The 16,517-nt window shown below is 47.1% G+C and overlaps 1 protein-coding gene across 10 annotated transcripts in view; it reads left to right on the forward strand.

The window, feature by feature from the left end:
* OXR1 (oxidation resistance 1) overlaps positions 1 to 16,517 on the forward strand; it is a 256,107-nt gene that overhangs the window by 162,435 nt on the left and 77,155 nt on the right. For 2 of the 10 annotated variants that reach the window (XM_064154142.1, XM_064154144.1), the window contains exon 1: positions 10,055 to 10,286. The exons of the other annotated variants lie outside the window; for them this stretch is intronic. In XM_064154142.1, the coding sequence (XP_064010212.1) occupies positions 10,133 to 10,286 (154 nt within the window). In that variant the 5' untranslated portion in view covers positions 10,055 to 10,132. Of the gene's footprint in view, positions 1 to 10,054; positions 10,287 to 16,517 lie in introns of those variants that run through there. 10 annotated transcript variants of the gene reach the window in all.

Raw genomic sequence — 16,517 nt, forward strand, 5'->3', positions numbered from 1 at the left:
CCTAGCCAATCAACCAGACCATGGCACTAAGTGCCTCATCCAGGCTTTGCTTGAACACCTCCAGGGAAGGTGACTCCACCACCTCCCTGGGCAGCCCATTTGATCCTGGAAGTCTCTTCCAACCTGGTTGATTCTATGATTCCAATGGCACTCCCTGAGAGCCTAAAAAGTCCCTCCCCAGCTTTTTTGTCAGCCCCCTTCAGATACTGGAAGGCCACAATAAGGTCATCTCGGAGCCTTCTCCTCTCCAGACTGTACAGCCCCAACTCCCTCAGTCTCTCCTCAGAGCAGAGCAGCTCCAGCCCTCGTGGCCCTTAACATGAAAATCATTTCATGAGTGTTGAGGAAAGAATAGTTACAGTTCCACCAAACAAAAAGAGAAGAGGATAAAGCCAAGGCTGCTCTCCTAAGATTCAAATACTTGATGAATAATCAATTTTCTGATCACCTTTTGCAAGCAGTTATTCATCATTTGCATAATGTATGCCCCCGTGGAGAGTGGGATTAGCTAGTAAACACTATGGAGTCATCAATTATACTCTCAGTACTTTGCAGGTTCAATTTCAAAGCACATGATGAAAGAACACAGTGTCAGTGAGATGATGACATGAAGACAGGGAGACATCTGTGTCTACTGAAAGTTAACTCTGGTCAGCTAGTGCTATACCTACTGAGCATCCTGGAACTGCATGGGTGTCTGTCTCCAGTATCTGAAGGGGGCCTACAGGAGGGCTGGGGAGGGACTATTTACAAGGTCAAGGAGTAATGAGTTTGAACAGGCAGAGGGGAGATTTAAACTGCATGTTAGAAAGAAGCTCTTTGCAGTGAGGGTGGTGAGACACTGACACAGGTTGCCCAGGGAGGTTGTGGAGCACAGAATCACAGAATGTGATCAAAGATTCATCATATTCTGCGATCCACAACCTCCCTGGAGGTGTTCAGGACCAGACTGGCTGAAGCCTTGAGTGACCTCTTCTACTGGGAGGTGTCCCTGCCTATAGCAGGGGTTTGGAACTGAGTGATATTTGTGGAACTGGATGATCCCTTCCAACTTAAACCATTCTGTGATTCATACCTGTCAGAGTTCAAATGAATTTTCATAACATTCCCTGAAGAGAACAGAATGTTCTCTTTTATAAGCCACTGTTGACCAAATAAGTCCCTCCCAGGGAGGTGGTGGAGTCACCATCCCTGGAGGTGTTGAAGCAAAGCCTGGATGAGGCACTTAGTGCCATGGTCTGGTCAATGTGGTGGTGTTAGGTCTTAGGCTGGACTTGATGGTCTCAGAGGTCTGTTTCAGCCTCAATAACTCTGTGATTCTGTGACTTTGCTCAGGCTAGATACCAACTTAACAAACAAAACCCCTAACGTTTATGTGATTGCAACCTGTGTCAGAAGTGACAAAGCACAGGCAGCTCAGATCTGGCATCTGGAGGAAAGACTTGAAACTTTTGAGATCTGAAAGGACAAAAGCTAAAAGCAGCAAATGTTATGGTACTTAAATATTCTTAAATTAAACATCAGGAGCAGTGCTTAAGACTATATGGTTTGATAATGAAATAGAATCATAGAATCAAGCAGTTTGGAAGGGACCTCCAAGATCATCCAGTCCAACCTAGCACCCAGCCCTATCCAGTCAGCTAGACCATAAATGCATTGAAGAAGGAGACTGCAGTGCCCAAAGTCCACATGTTCTCCTCAAGGTGAAGAAAGCTAATGCTGGGTTGTGATACCTTCACCTTATACAGCTCCTACAAAAGGAAGTGTATGAGCTACTGATCCAGATTTGGCACACTAATCAAGAGTATGAGTCAGTTTTCTACTGAGAAAGCACCTCCCCTGAAAGAGATGCTCTAGTAGCTTCCTGGCTTTCTTGGTGTTGTTTCAACAGTCAGATACAAACCAGCCTATACTTAAGTGTCCCAGTCTAGAACCAAGGACTACCAAATGCCCTCCTTGCTCATGTTCATGCTGCTTTGCCCTTCTATTGTCACATTTCTTGCTGAACAGTGAACAGCATCAACAGTCAAGGTGGAAACTGGCCTCTGTTTCATTCTAATCTCACAGGGAGCTGGTTAGTAAAGCCAGGACTATATCCCTACCTACTGAAGTCTGAAATTCCAGCTCTACCATTTCTGAGTATGCAGATGGCAGCTTCCTTCTTGCTGAGTGTCTAATCTAAAAAGAGGATGTGGTATTGTGTCAGCCTTCGTGGACAGCCACACCTGCCTCATGCCTCTCTGTAAAGAACCTGTTTTAAACACACCCACTCACTTAGTGTCACCTACTCTTTGTCTCTTTTCAGAGGCTCCCGAATTTATAGTGATGCTGAATTGCCTTCTGGAACGATCTGAACCTTCTTAATCATGAGAAAAATAGACCTGTGCAACCGTTTCTATGTCTAGAACTGTGTACACTGATACTTCATCATGCAAATTAGTGGATAGACAGGGAAATATGCCTGGGAACGTGGGAGTTGTGCATGCCTCAGTTCTAGTCCCTCCTTCAGAGGCTGCATTATAGTTTAATTTTGCTGAAAGAACATAGGAAACAGACTGCAGGCTGCTCTTCTGTATCTTAAGAATTTAGCTTTTTCACTAGGAGGAAAAAAAAAACCACAACAAAACAACTCCTGAATTATTTCATGTTGCTAAAAGCAGGTTTCGTCTGAAATTAAGAGACAGGTTAGGCTCTTAGGCATGTCCCAGTTCAAATCCCTATTTTAGCCACTCATTACAGGATTTTAAACCACATAAATGGTATGGTCTTGACCCAAGACAGTAATTTAGAATACTTAACAAAGGCATGAAGCATCCTCATAGCATCACACGAGAGTCAGTGCCTCCAGAATGCATATGGCAGCTTAAATGAGGCATTTGGTTGAAGCTGTCAGAATGATATACTGGGGTATATGTTGCTTATGTACAAATGAACAGTGAGCAACTGCCAAATAACATCTGTATTTTCACCTCAGGAAGCAGGTACAGACCTTGTTTCTCACCAAGTAAAAAAGCCTTTGTGTGCACTTCACAGAATCATAGAATCAACCAGGTTGGAAGAGACCTCCAAGATCATCCACTCCAACCTAGCACCCAGCCCTGGCCAGTCAACCAGACCATGGCACTAAGTGCCTCATCCAGGCTTTGCTTGAACACCTCCAGGGATGGCAACTCCACCACCTCCCTGGGCAGCCCATTCCAATGCCAATCACTCTCTCTGCCAACAACTTCCTCCTAACATCCAGCCTGGACCTCCCCTGGTACAACTTGAGACTGTGTCCCCTTGTTCTGTTGCTGGTTGCCTGGGAGAAGAGCCCAACCCCACCTGGCTACAACCTCCCTTTAGGTAGTTGTAGACAGCAATGAGCTCTGCCCTGAGCCTCCTCTTCTGCAGGCTGCACACCCCCAGCTCCCTCAGCCTCTCCTTGCAGGAGGCACATGGCCTGTACCCAGAATCACAGATTGTTAGAGGTTGGAAGTGACCTCCAGAGATCAAGTCCAAAGCCCTGCCAGAGCAGGATCACCCAGGGTGGTTTGCACAGGAATGTATCCAGGCAGGTTTTGAAAGTCTCCAGAGAAGGAGACTCCACAACCTCTCTGGGCAGCCTGCTCCAGGGCTCCGTCACTCTAACTGTAAGGAAGTTTCTCCTCATGCTGAGGTGAAATCTTCCTATGTTCCAGTTTGTATCCATTGCTCCTTTTCTTATTGTGGCACACCACCAAAAAGAGATTGCCCCCTTCCACTGGTCACTCTCCACCTCAGGTATTTGCACACACTGATAGGATCACAGGATGAAGAGACCCAAAGAGATCATCCAGTCCAACCCTCCTCTCAGAGCAGGACCACACAATCTAGCTCAGGTCACACAGGAACACATCCAGACAGGCCTTGAAAGGCTCCAGAGAAGGAGACTCCACAACCTCTCTGGGCAGCTTGTGTCAGTGCTCTGGGACCCTTCCAGTCAAGAAGTTCCCCCTTGTGTTGAGCTGGAACCTCCTGTGCTGCAGCTTATTGATAAATGTTTATCAATATCTGAGGGCTGGGGGTCATGAGGCTCTGCTCACGTGTTCCCTGGGATAGGACAAGGAGCAATGGATGGAAGCTGCAGCACAGGAGGCTCTACCTCAACACAAGAGGGAACTTCTTTGCTGTAAGGGTCCCAGAGCACTGGAACAGGCTTCCCAGAAAGGTTGTGGAGTCTCCTTCTCTGGAGACCTTCAAGGCCTGTCTGGATGTGTTCCTCTGTGATCTGTGTTCATAGAATTATGGAATAGAATCAACCAGGTTGGAAGAGACCTCCAAGATCATCCAGTCCAACCTATCCACCAGCCCTATCCAGTGTTAGAGATCATCTGCTGTGGCAGATGATCTCCTTGGGTCCCTTCCAGCCCCTAACATCCTGTAAGCCTGTGATATATAATTCTGCATTCAGATCTTGGAAATATTCATTCCTCATTGTGTCCTTTGGCATTTGGTCAAAACTGATCCCTGTTCACTCTTCCCTGTAGGATGCAGCCCAAGCAGCTGTTTGCCTGTTCTAGTTTGGGACTTTGGGATCTAGCTACATGAGCAGGTTGTGCCTTTATTTACAGCAGTGGATTAGCACAATGTGTTATTAGTTGTTGCACCTGCATAAATGCAAGCACACTCTGTCAGACATTTCTGTAGCTACTGAAGGTGTTTTGTGTGACACACTGATGTGAAGGCATCTCCACTTGAGCTGCAGTTTCACTGGCACACTTGGAGCTACCATACAGCGGCACTGAAGGCTGACCTGGAACTTCCTCTTCCTCTCCCAACCACTTCTGCTCTTCAGCTGCTCTGCAGATTGTGCCTCCACGAGTGTTTACACACAGCTGGACCAGATCTGCAGATCTACATGGGGATAATATAAACCCCCAGGGAAAGTACTATGCCTAGGTTGTTTTGACTAAAGTAAAAGATACCTTTAAAGGGATCAGCTTTACTGCACAGTTCATACACCTGCTAAGTGAATGTTCATGCTCACACTGGCAGCACAAGCAATTAAGAGCTGGTAGAACCAGCTCCTTCTTTTGGAGGACCAGTTTTAAGTGATGGGGTTACAGATGGCACAGTTTCTGTGCTGATGCCACAGACCAGAAAATAAACCCTTGTTGAATTCAGAGATCAAACACAGACCTATTAACCTCCTTGTTGTTTCTAGACATTGAAGACAGCAACAGAACAAAGGGACACAGTCTCAGGTTGTGCCAGGGGAGGTCTAGGCTGGATGTTAGGAGGAAGTTGTTGGCAGAGACAGTGATTGGCATTGGAATGGGCTGCCCAGGGAGGTGGTGGAGTCACTGTCCCTGGAGGTGTTGAAGCAAAGCCTGGCTGAGGCACTTAGTGCCATAGTCTAGTTGCTTGGCTAGGGCTGGGTGCTAGGTTGGACTGGCTGAGCTTGGAGGTCTCTTCCAACCTGCTTGATTCTATCATTCTAAGACACAAAAGCAGTATGATCAAGTTTCTGTAAGGGTATTCAAGATGAATGTAAGTGTAAAAACTCCTTTTATATACACATATATATAACAGAGTATCTTTTATCTGTTTTCAGTACATGTCAAGAGTGACACACATTGGATATGTACACAGTGCTTATGTTGCTTCTACCCAAGCTTTTCAGATGGAAGTGGCTGTAATCTTAAGTCCCAGTATGTTAGGTTTTATCAATGATTTTAGACATTCAGACTGCAGATGTTTGTCAAAAATCTTGCTATCAGTGCAGGAACAGCATCTTAAAACTCATAGTAGTACTACTGGATGTTTATGTTGCAGATGCCTGCTGAAGTAGTGTAATGTAGCCTAATGAAGTAGTGTGTTGAGGTAGGAGGTGATCATGTCCCTGTACTCAGCACTCATGAGACCACACTTCAAGTACTGTGTCCAGTTTTGGTCATCATAATATAGGAGGGACACTGAGGTGCTGGAGCGGGTGCAGAGAAGGGTGATGAGGCTGGGGAGAGATCTGGCAAACATGACCTATGAGGAGCAGCTGAGGGAGCTGGGGGTGTTTAGTCTGGAGAAGAGGAGGCTGAGAGGGGACCTTATTGCCCTCTACAACTACCTAAAAGGAGGTTGTAATGAGGCTGGAGATGGTCTCTTCTCCTGAATTACTAATGACAGGACAAGAGGAAATGGCCTCAAGTTGCATCAGGGGAGGTTTAGGTTGGATGCTGGAAGGAAGTTCTTTCCTGAGCGGGTGGTCAGGCACTGGAACAGGCTGCCCAGGGAGGTGGTGTAGTTACCATCCCTGGAGGTGTTCAGGCAAAGACTGGATGGGGCACTTAGTGCCACGGTCTGGTTGACTGGATAGGGCTGGGTGCTAGGTTGGACTGGCTGATCCTGGTGGTCCTTTCCAACCATAGCGATTCATAGTGCTTAGATGTTGCCCTGAGGGATTTGGGTTAGTCAAGGACTTGTCAGTGTGAAACTAATGATTGGACTGGATGAGCTTGAAGGGCTTTTCCAATCTAAGAAATTGTGTGATTCTGTGATCCTGACCATACTCTTTACAATGTGATAATAATATTTGCACTACTTCATCATGCCTTAAAATTCTATCAGTAGTCAGTGCGTGTCATGTATCTTAGAGGACCTTTTAGAAGCACAGATACCTATATCTTGGTTACATAAAGAAGGTTTAAGTGAAGAATGTGTTGTTCCTAAGTAAAAATATTGCTAAACAGATGCTTTTGAGTATGGGCAGTGACTTTTCAATGCTATGAAAATGGCATTGCAGTAATAGGTGATCATTTTACACTTCAGTTAGACTGTGTGTGAACAAAGCAGCTGAAAGCAGCTAAAACATAACGAATTCATAGTTATCAAAGCATTTACCTTGAATACTTCCTCAAAACCTTGGCTGGATCTGCAGTCTCTGTCACTGCAATAGAATGGTAAACAGTGCAGAATATGGGCTTGAAAGAGGGTGGGAAAAAAACCCAAAGCCAAGCAACTATTTCAGACTACATCAGAGATAGATGCAATCAATGCAATAGCAGGTACTGGTGTGGCCAGGCTGCTGGTGGACAAACCAGCTCAATGTTTTCAGAAGTGTTGAGCACCACAGCAGTAAACTCCTGGCTGGTGCAAAGCACAAACCCTATGAGGAGAGGCTGAAGGAGCTGGGGGTGTGCAGCCTGCAGAAGAGGAGGCTCAGGGCAGACCTCATTGCTGTCTACAACTACCTGAAGGGAGGCTGTAGCCAGGTGGAGTTGGTCTCTTCTCCCAGGCAACCAGCAACAGAAGAAGGGGACACAGTCTCAAGTTGTGGCAGGACAGGTCTAGGCTGGATGTTAGGAGGAAGTTGTTGTCAGAGAGAGTGATTGGCATTGGAATGGGCTGCCCAGGGAGGTGGCGGAGTCACCATCCCTGGAGGTGTTGAAGCAAAGCCTGGATGAAGCACTTAGTGCCATGATCTGGTTGACTGGCTAGGGCTGGGTGCTAGTTTGGACTGGATGATCTTGGAGGTCTGCCTGGATGAAGCACTTAGTGCCATGGTCTGGTTGACTGGCTAGGGCTGGGTGCTAGTTTGGACTGGATGATCTTGGAGGTCTCTTCCAACCTGACTGATTCTATGATTCTAAGCTGTAGGTAAGTTTTGCCTAAAATAGAATCACCAGGGCAACAGACCAACCATAACTTCTTCACGACAGAAACACTGTATTGAAATGAAAACTAATTACAGTGTTTAGGGCAAGACAGCTCTGGTAGTTAGAATAGTTTATGTACTAAACATCTAGTGGTGCTCAGACCTTGCAGTGACTCTGCAGTTTCTGATTTATTCATGAGTCCTGGAGCAGACAGATTACACATCCATTTCTACTGGCAGGTTTTGCGAGGGAGAGGAGGAAAGGAAAGCTAATTCTGATGAAAATTTCTTGTTCTGTTTCAGTGAAAAGGTTTTATTTCAAGAGAAGGAAAAAAACAGAGTCTTGAACATCATTATCTCCTGAGCAGGAACTGATTTAAGTAGTAGAAAGGTTGATTTGAGAGTACTGTTTACATCAAGTAACCCTCAGGAATCAGCACTCCAAACTGCTGACGTTAAACTCCGATTTAATTGAGCAGCTGCTACAAGTGAATACGAGTTGGGGTAGCTCAGCACTTTGTTCCTCTGTTCTGCATGTACACAATAGATTTGGCTCAACAGAAGCCTTTTTTTTAATGAAAGCATGCTTTCATTTGCAGCTAGATGCAGCATGTAATTACATCATACTCAGACTAGAACACCAGCATGCACATTAGCTGACAGGTCTACCTTCTGAAGGCCTGTGGCACAGGTGCTAAAGGGCTGTTCTTCCACTCTCGATAGGTGCACAATGCACATTGTAAGGCAGATGTTAGACCATGAGATTCAAAAGCCTTAGACATTTCTTTCTCTGTTAAAATGCTGGGCCACCTTTTAACTGGTTGTATTTCTTCAGACCTGTGATGGTTTAGGAGTTACCCTCTTCCTCCCCCCCATTCTTATGAAATCACCCAGACTAGACTCAGCCAGCTGGAAGTTAAGGAATGAAGCTTTATACTCACAGCTTAGCACAATATACAAGCAGATAGTTACAATATTTACAGCTACATACAGAAATAGACGAGTTCAAGGTAATTTGGAAACGCAGCAGCCCTCCCAGAAATGAGACTCCCCAGGAGGGACTCCCAGCCACCCTTCCACCTTCTTTCCACCCCTCTACCTTATCCCAGAGTCTGCCTTATGTGCAAAGTGAGTTTGGAGGATTGGCAAGGGGGTTAGAAGCAGAAGGGTTAGTAACACAGAAGCAGCCCAGGGAGAAACAGACTCTGAGAGGCAGAGACACACACTCTCTGTCTGATCTATGTGTGTGTCTCTGTCTCATCTGTGTTTATACATCTCAGCAAGATTATGAGTGAAGCAGACATCACCATTGTTTCCTTTTCACAGCCTATAATCTTTATTTTTCTCATGAAAATACACCAATTAGCCTCAAACTAGCACAAGACCTTTAAAGTTCCAGGTATTACGAGGACAAAGAACGTAAGATTCAATGAGGCACTTAGTGCCATGGTCTGGTTGACTGGCTAGGGCTGGGTGCTAGGTTGGACTGGATGATCCTGGAGATCTCTTCCAACTTGTTTGATTCTATGATTCTATAATTCTATGAAATGACCACCACCAATCAAGCATCTTTCCCCAAAATAAATGTCTGTGTTCGCAGTAATTCTGTTGGCAGACCGGAGCAGGGTAGTCAGCTGGGAGGCTGGCACTCAGAGGAGGACAGGGGATGCGGCTGGGCTAGCGCAGCAAGGACGGCGGTGACCTAGTCAGCAAGGAAGGCATGAGAGTGTGGGGGAGCAAAAGCATGAAAGGAAAGCCACAGTGTCACTGATGCTCTTGTTTTACAGTTAGAGTGTGGTTAAGTTTTAAAAGAGATTGCCTTGATGCTTGGTTTCCACGCTGCTGAGTCAAGGGAAGCTAAGCCACAGGAGCTAAAAGTGCATAGAAAGCTTTGCAGCACGTTGTTGTACAGCCGCCAGCTTTCTGCAGGTGAGCTCGTTAAGATGTACCGGCGGCTCTGAGCCAGCCTGACCCTAGAAGGAAGCAATGTCCTGGTTGCAGGGGTGGTAGGGGCTCCACCGCTACTCTTGATGGCTGTCATGGAGCCTCCCTCACGGTCTGTACCCCTGAAAGCCCTGTCCGGCGCAGACGGACCATCCGCAAGGGGAAACGCGGTGCGGCAGGCCTGCCTCCCCCGCTCCCGGCACCGTCGTGAAGCCGGGAGCCTCTGACGGCTGCGAGGCGCTGGGGCGGCTGCCGGCGGAGCGAGTCGCCGAGGAGAGGTTTCCCCTCCGCCGGAGGGCGGCCGCGACCTGCACCCCGGTGAGGGGCGCGCCTGTCGGGGTGGCGGCGGCCGCGGAGCCCCGCGGTGCGGCGGCTTCGGCCGTCTGGTCGCTCCTCGCACGGCTGCCGTGCCGCGCCCAGCCCCGGCGGCGCCGCGGCCCCTTTAAGTGGAGGCGGGGCCGAGCCCCAAAGTTTGCACAAGTTGTGGAGCGGGGCCGGGCGCCTCACGGAGCTCTGTGTCCGGCCCGGCCATGCGTCCCCCTGGCCGTTAGGAGCCCCTCGCTCCGCTCCGCCGCCATGGACTACCTCACTACCTTCACCGGCAAGGGCGGCCGCCTCCTGCGCGGCACCGCCAGCCGCCTCTGGGGGGCCGTGCCAGGCGGCTTCCGCCAGGTCCGCTGCCAGGACAGCCGGAGCCGCAGGGCACCGGGCCCAGCTGAGCCGGCTCCAGGTACCGCTGGGGAAGGGGCTAGTGGTTGCGGGGTCGGCACGGGCAGCGCACGGTCAAGGGCTTCCCTGGGTATCGGGTTCGGCTTCTCGTCCTCTCTGAGCCTCCCCGCAGGGGAGCGAGTTGCAGGGAAGGCGAGAGCGTGCGGGGGCAGGCGGGGAAAGGGTCCTTCCCCGCGGTTCCCCGCCGTGCCGGGGCGCCCGGCCATGCCGAGCCCTGTCAGGGCTCTCCTCTGCTCCCCGGGCCGTGCCGGGGCGGTTACGAGCGGTAGCTGAGAGAGGAGGCGGCCGTGGAAGACCGAGAAGGGAGGGCATGGGAGGGCTGGCACATGGCCCGCGGCCTGCCCCGCCACGGCTGCCCAGATGCCGGCGACCTCCTGCCTGAAGGCTGCGCCTCGAAGACATTGCTCCATGAGATAGGGCTAGGAACAAAACACAGCTTTGCGCTCGCAGCGTCTTCCCGATTTCTGTAGCAGTGCTCCACAGTTACCGTCGTTCATCCTCCTCCCCTCCTGCTTTCGTTGGCCAGGGTGAGGGGAAGCGAGTGGAGTACAAACTCGTTGCTTTGATTGCTCCTTTGTGTACAGGTTGAGTTCTGCCTTTCGTGTGCTCCTGAAGAGCATGCAGTAGTACTTTGAAAGTAGGTTTGGTGATAGTGAGGACAGAAGTAGTTCACCCGCCTTTCAGTGGTCAAACAGGTCAGTCAGGAGACAGTGACTTTGTTCTTTGCCTGGGAGTAAGAGAGCTGCTTTTGACACCCCCTTCCCTGATAAGGTCTTTGGGCTGTAGATATGGATGGTGTTCCTGAGCTGAAGTGAGCACTCCAACTGGAAAGCAATACCGTGAAAACTGGAGAGGTGGACAGCAAATGTAACAGACTACAAGCAGAAGAAGGACAGAGCAGTAAGGACTCTCCAAGGTAGTGCTATTGATGGGAGATTAAAACCAACTATGGCGTGACTTGTAAAAGCAGCATGGTGGAAGGACTGCTTGGAAAGAAGACATCTGAAGTTAAGATTGGAAGTGCTTTATAAAAATCTGAAGAGTAAATCTGAGTAGTAAATGTTTTCCTGTTTCAAGCAGCTCAGTTTTAAGTGATGGTTGCATGTTTGGCATAGTCCACAGGTAAGGCTGAAGTTGGATCTCTAATGAGTGAAGTTCATGAAGGTTCTTTGTTCCTTTAAGTTGTTCTGGAAGAGTAGGATAGTTCTATCAGGAGAAAGAAGATCTACTCAGGATAGCAAGCAAGGCAAGAGGAATGTCTGTGCAGATTAGTGGATGTCTCCTTGTGTATCTTGAATCATGCTTCTTACACAGAAGGGATAATAGGCAACCAGCTGCATTTACAGTGATACTCTTTCTTCCTTCATTCTCTGTCCCTCTCCTCAAAGCCATCCAGGAAGAGAAAGAGTAACTTGTTTTTCAGCAGTGAATTGAAGTTTGAGTAAGGCTTCTGAAAACTGGGAAAGGTTTGTTGACTGAGATTACATAGTCTCTTTCAGGACTGAAATGTCAGTAAAACTCCTTAGCATCTTCCAGTCTCTCATCAGTTACAAGGGGATGGGTTCAGCTGTTAGTCTAAAGTGTCTCCTGTGACACACATCTTTTCTTGGTGGGAGAAGCTTTCTATGGCTTTATTTAACCCCTCTTTCTCACAGACTAAAGATTAACTTAGACCCATTATGATGTTTGGCTTCATCTCTAGCTTTGAGCAGGGAATGTATTTCCTCAGATACTTTCTCAGTGTAATTCCCCAAATTTATGTAATGAAAAAAATGCCTGGATTCTGGAATTCAGGGTAGCTTTCTGTGTATATACAATTTGATGTGGCCTTTTGACAGATCCAGAGGGTGTTTTTCCCCTCACCTAGGTAAAGCACATTGTGTAAGGCATTTAGATCTTGGCCCTTGCATGTCATCATCTTCACAGGATTTCTGTTAGCTATGGGCAGAAACGGATTCTTAGGACTAGAATTCATCTGGCAAACGTTTTGCTGCCTTTCACAGACTGCCTGTGCCCTGGCAATGGCTGCTGTGGATGCTGTAACAATGATTGTAATACTTCAGTTGAAATCCAACCTCTGCTTTAATTAGAGATGGATCCCTTGACATTAACTTAAACCTTAATGGCAAATGGTAACTATTCCCAATGTTCGGTCTCTGTAAGTGGTATTCTGGAGCCAAATTTACTTAGTATTCTACCATTTTTTTTTCTCCACACACACACTTAGGGCTTTCAGAAGGTTCTTTTCATTGTTCTTTATTCCTCCCACATAGTTCAGTTTTGACCCTGCATTGCTTTTTTAAAAGAGTAGTTATTTGTAAATAAGTTAAACCTCGGTTTCCACATTTCTGAAACAAGACTCAACCTTGTTTATTCTTACTTTAAAAGCAAAATTTAAAATACTTAGAAGAGAACAGAATCAACCAGGTTGGAAGAGACCTCCAAGATCATCCAGTCCAACCTAGCACCCAGACCTAGACAGTCAACTAGACCATGGCACTAAGTGCACCATCCAGGCTTTGCTTCAACACCTGCAGACACGATGGCTCCACCACCTCCCTGGGCCAATCACATTCCAATGCCAATCATTCTCTCTGCCAACAACTTCCTCCTAACATCCAGCCTAGACCTCCCCTGCCACAACTTGAGACTGTGTCCCCTTCTTCTGTTGCTGTTGCCTGGCAGAAGAGACCAACCCCACCTGGCTACAGCCTCCCTTCAGGTAGTTGCAGACAGCAATGAGCTCTGCCCTGAGCCTCCTCTGCTGCAGGCTGCACACCCCCAGCTCCCTCAGCCTCTCTTCACAGGGCTATGCTCCAGGCCCCTCACCAGCTTTGTTGCCCTTCTCTGGATATGTTCCAGCACCTCAACATCTCTCTTGAATTGAGGAGCCCAGGACTGGACGCAGCACTCAAGGTGTGGCCTGCCCAGTGATGAGTACAGGAGCAGAATAACCTCCCTCATCCTGCTGCCCACACTGCTCCTGAGCCAGGCCAGGATGCCTTTGGCTCCTCAATCTCGCTAATGTAATTTTAGTCCATTTGCATTTGTAGGGTTTCCAAGTTGAGAGTGGTACGGTCTGTTCAAGTGCTGTACCTTAAATCAGTTCTGAGCCTGTCTTTTAGGTACATGCAGAACATTTTATGGTATCTCTTAGTACGAAGAAGGGAGACACTGACTAGTGCTATGGAAGGCTGTAAACCTGTTCAACCAGTTTGCATTGTTTGTGTCAGCAGCCAAGTCAGTGAAACAACTTCAGAAAGTAAGATAAAAATGCAAGGACAACCAAAAATTCTGCAGAAGCATCTGGCTTTAATAAAGCTGCTACCAATAATTTCAAAGTATGATTTATATATATATTAAAGACAACAGGGGTTTTAATTAACTTCTAAAGGTGATCTATAGATAACTTCGAGAATGACTTAGTATGTATGTATTAAACACCTGGATTTACCTAGAAACTTCTACTAGAAGGTAGCTATCTTGTTTCTTGGGTTATGTTGTAGATGCTAGCATGTTGCTGTTACATGCATTTTTGTCTGTGCTAAAATGCAACTCAAGGCTTTAGGCAGTATGAGTTGAGGATTATCTTTACTGCAGAATTAACTTTGAATGTTCAGTTAAATTTGAGTCTCATCTATACAAAGTGCTTATTTAAAGGAGCCAGCAGCTTCCCTTGTAGTTTAATGTGCTGCTTGCTTTGTCTGCTGTGTGAGAGGGAGTGTGGCCAGCAGAGGGTTTGCTGCTTTCCTGTGGCACTGCTAAGGAGATGCTTTGGATATGCACTTGGATTTTGTGCACCACTCTTATAGAAGGCTGCTGAGAAACTGTAGTGGATCCAGCCAGAATGTATAGTGGTGTTGTGCATGTGAGCTGTGAGAAGGGATCGAGGGAGCTAGGCTTGCAAAGAGGAGACCAGGACAGCTGAGAGGCAGTCTGTGACCTACATCTACCTAAAGGGGCCTGGTCTTCTCGGTAGTAAGAGGTGATAGAAGCAGAGACAACAATCATCACTTTTAGCTTGGGAGGTTCACAAATGGGACAAGAAATTTCCCAAGGGGAGTGGCCCATCACTGGTACAGGTTAGTTTTAAGCTGCCCCAATTTTATGTTCTGCTTCAAGTTGGAGGCTGGAGTAGATGTACTCAAGAGGTTTCTGCATTATAATATATCACTTTGATTCTTTGAGGATCTCCTGGGCTGCAGCAAGAGCAGTGTGGCCAGCAGGGCAAAAGAGGGGATTCTTCCCCTTACTCTGCTCTCCTCAGACCCCACCTGGAATCCTGTGTGCAGTTCTGGCGCCCCCAACACAATAAGGACATGTTGGAGCCAGTCCAGAGGAGGCCACCAAGATGCTGAGAGGGCTGCAGCAGCTCTGCTATGATGACAGGCTACAAGAGTTGGGGCTCTGCAGCCTGGAGAAGAGAAGGCTTGGAGGAGACCTTGAAGAGGCCTTCCAGTATCTGAAGGGGTCCTATAGGAAGGGTAGGGAGGGACTATTGACAAGGTCTTGTAATGATAGGATGTGGAGTAATGGGTTTAAACTGGCAGAGGGGAGATGGAAACTGGATGTTAGGAAAGGGTTCTTTAGAGTGAGGTTGGTGAGACACTGGCACAGGCTGCCCAGGGAGGTTGTGGAGCACAGAATCGCCAAATGTGATCAAAGATCACATTTGGCGATTCTGTGCTCCACAACCTCCCTGGAGGTGTTCAAGGCCAGGTTGGATGAGGCCCTGAGTGACCTGTTCTAGTGGGAGGTGTCCCTGCCTATGGCAGGGGGTTGGAACTGGATGATCCTTGAGGTCCCTTCCAACCTAAACCATTCAGTGATTCTAGGATGTATTTCCATACTTGGAATCTGGTGCTTACTCCTTCCTAGGTAGTTTCACCACCTTTGTGTCTGTGCTCACTTCATGGAGCGAGAAGGTACACTGCACAGGCAGTCCTGGCTTCCTACAGTCTGTCTTTAATTACAGAGCTTAAATAAAAATCAGTCTCCTTCAGAGCTCTTTCTTCAGAGAATTCTCTTAACCATTCTATGAGGGGAAACTTTTCAATCTGCCTTCTATTTAAAGAGTTATTTCTGTTTGTGTTTTCTCCCTCAGGTTCAGTTTGGTTGTTCACTTCTGAACTGTGTGAGTTTGTTTACATTTTTTTGTCCCATCAACTTTTGAGTGTACCCAGTGAGCTATGTGGCCTGGCAGTCCTCAGGGCTCTGCTGAAGGTAGCAGCAGTGCATAAGATAAATGTGCAGGGCCAAGTTACAGTTCCTTTGCCACGTCCTGCTGTAAAAGTTAGTATCTTGCTTTCTAAAAGTCTGTCTCAGATTAAGGCAAATGTAAGAATAAGGTAGACAATTTCCTCACTTTGTTCAGGACTTTGAAGAAATTAACAAGTATGTGATAAAGCAGGAGAGAGTCTTCAAACTGAGGAGAGAGGATTCTGCAAGGTTTCTTGTACATGCTGTTCCTGGATGAAGCACATGTGAAATGTACCAGCACCCTTCACAAAGGCACTAATGCTTCGCTTGTGTGTCTGAAAATACTTCCCTTGGTGCAGGCAGAAGCAGCAAATGTCATCTTGGAATGTGTAAGGCTGGTGGTGACTCAGTCATCTTGTGATATGTTAATGTATGCACAATCTCTTCTTCTGACTTGTGTGCTACTAGTGTACAGAAACTCTTGCCTATTCCCTTGGTATATGTGATGTTAAATGAGCCTTTACTTTGTGTTATGCTTTGTGCTACTACATCTCGGCCCTTTTTTCTCCAAGCTTTGGCCTACCGAGTTTGTTGCATATCCTTTTTGCCCAGCCTTTGCTATTGATCATGCTTGGCTGTTTGCTGATGTGCAATTGAACTGTTCTAACAACTAATCCACTGAGAACTGATTACTATACTCCATTCTGATATTTTCCACACATCCCCTTAGTGAATTTTGGACATAGTTTACAATTTGTAGTCCTTCATTAACTGTTCAGTAGGGTTTAAATCTGTTTGGTGTTTTACTGAAGTTCAGTTTATGATCCAAGTCTAGTTTATTCCAGTGATCTGGTGTCCTTTGTGTTGCAGTTTTCTTTTCCTGTGTCATGTTGCATTTTTATCTTAATTTTTCTGGTTAATTCCCTTTTTCTAATATGAGGACAGTCTTGAAAGTGATGTTTTGTTGAGAACCTGTGTGTTTATCGTTGCACTTCAATTTGCTGTGTGCAAGGATAGTGCCTTTCTGTTCTTC

The sequence above is a fragment of the Pogoniulus pusillus genome, chromosome 14 (assembly GCF_015220805.1).
Source record: "Pogoniulus pusillus isolate bPogPus1 chromosome 14, bPogPus1.pri, whole genome shotgun sequence".
Taxonomy (NCBI): Eukaryota; Metazoa; Chordata; class Aves; order Piciformes; family Lybiidae; genus Pogoniulus; species Pogoniulus pusillus.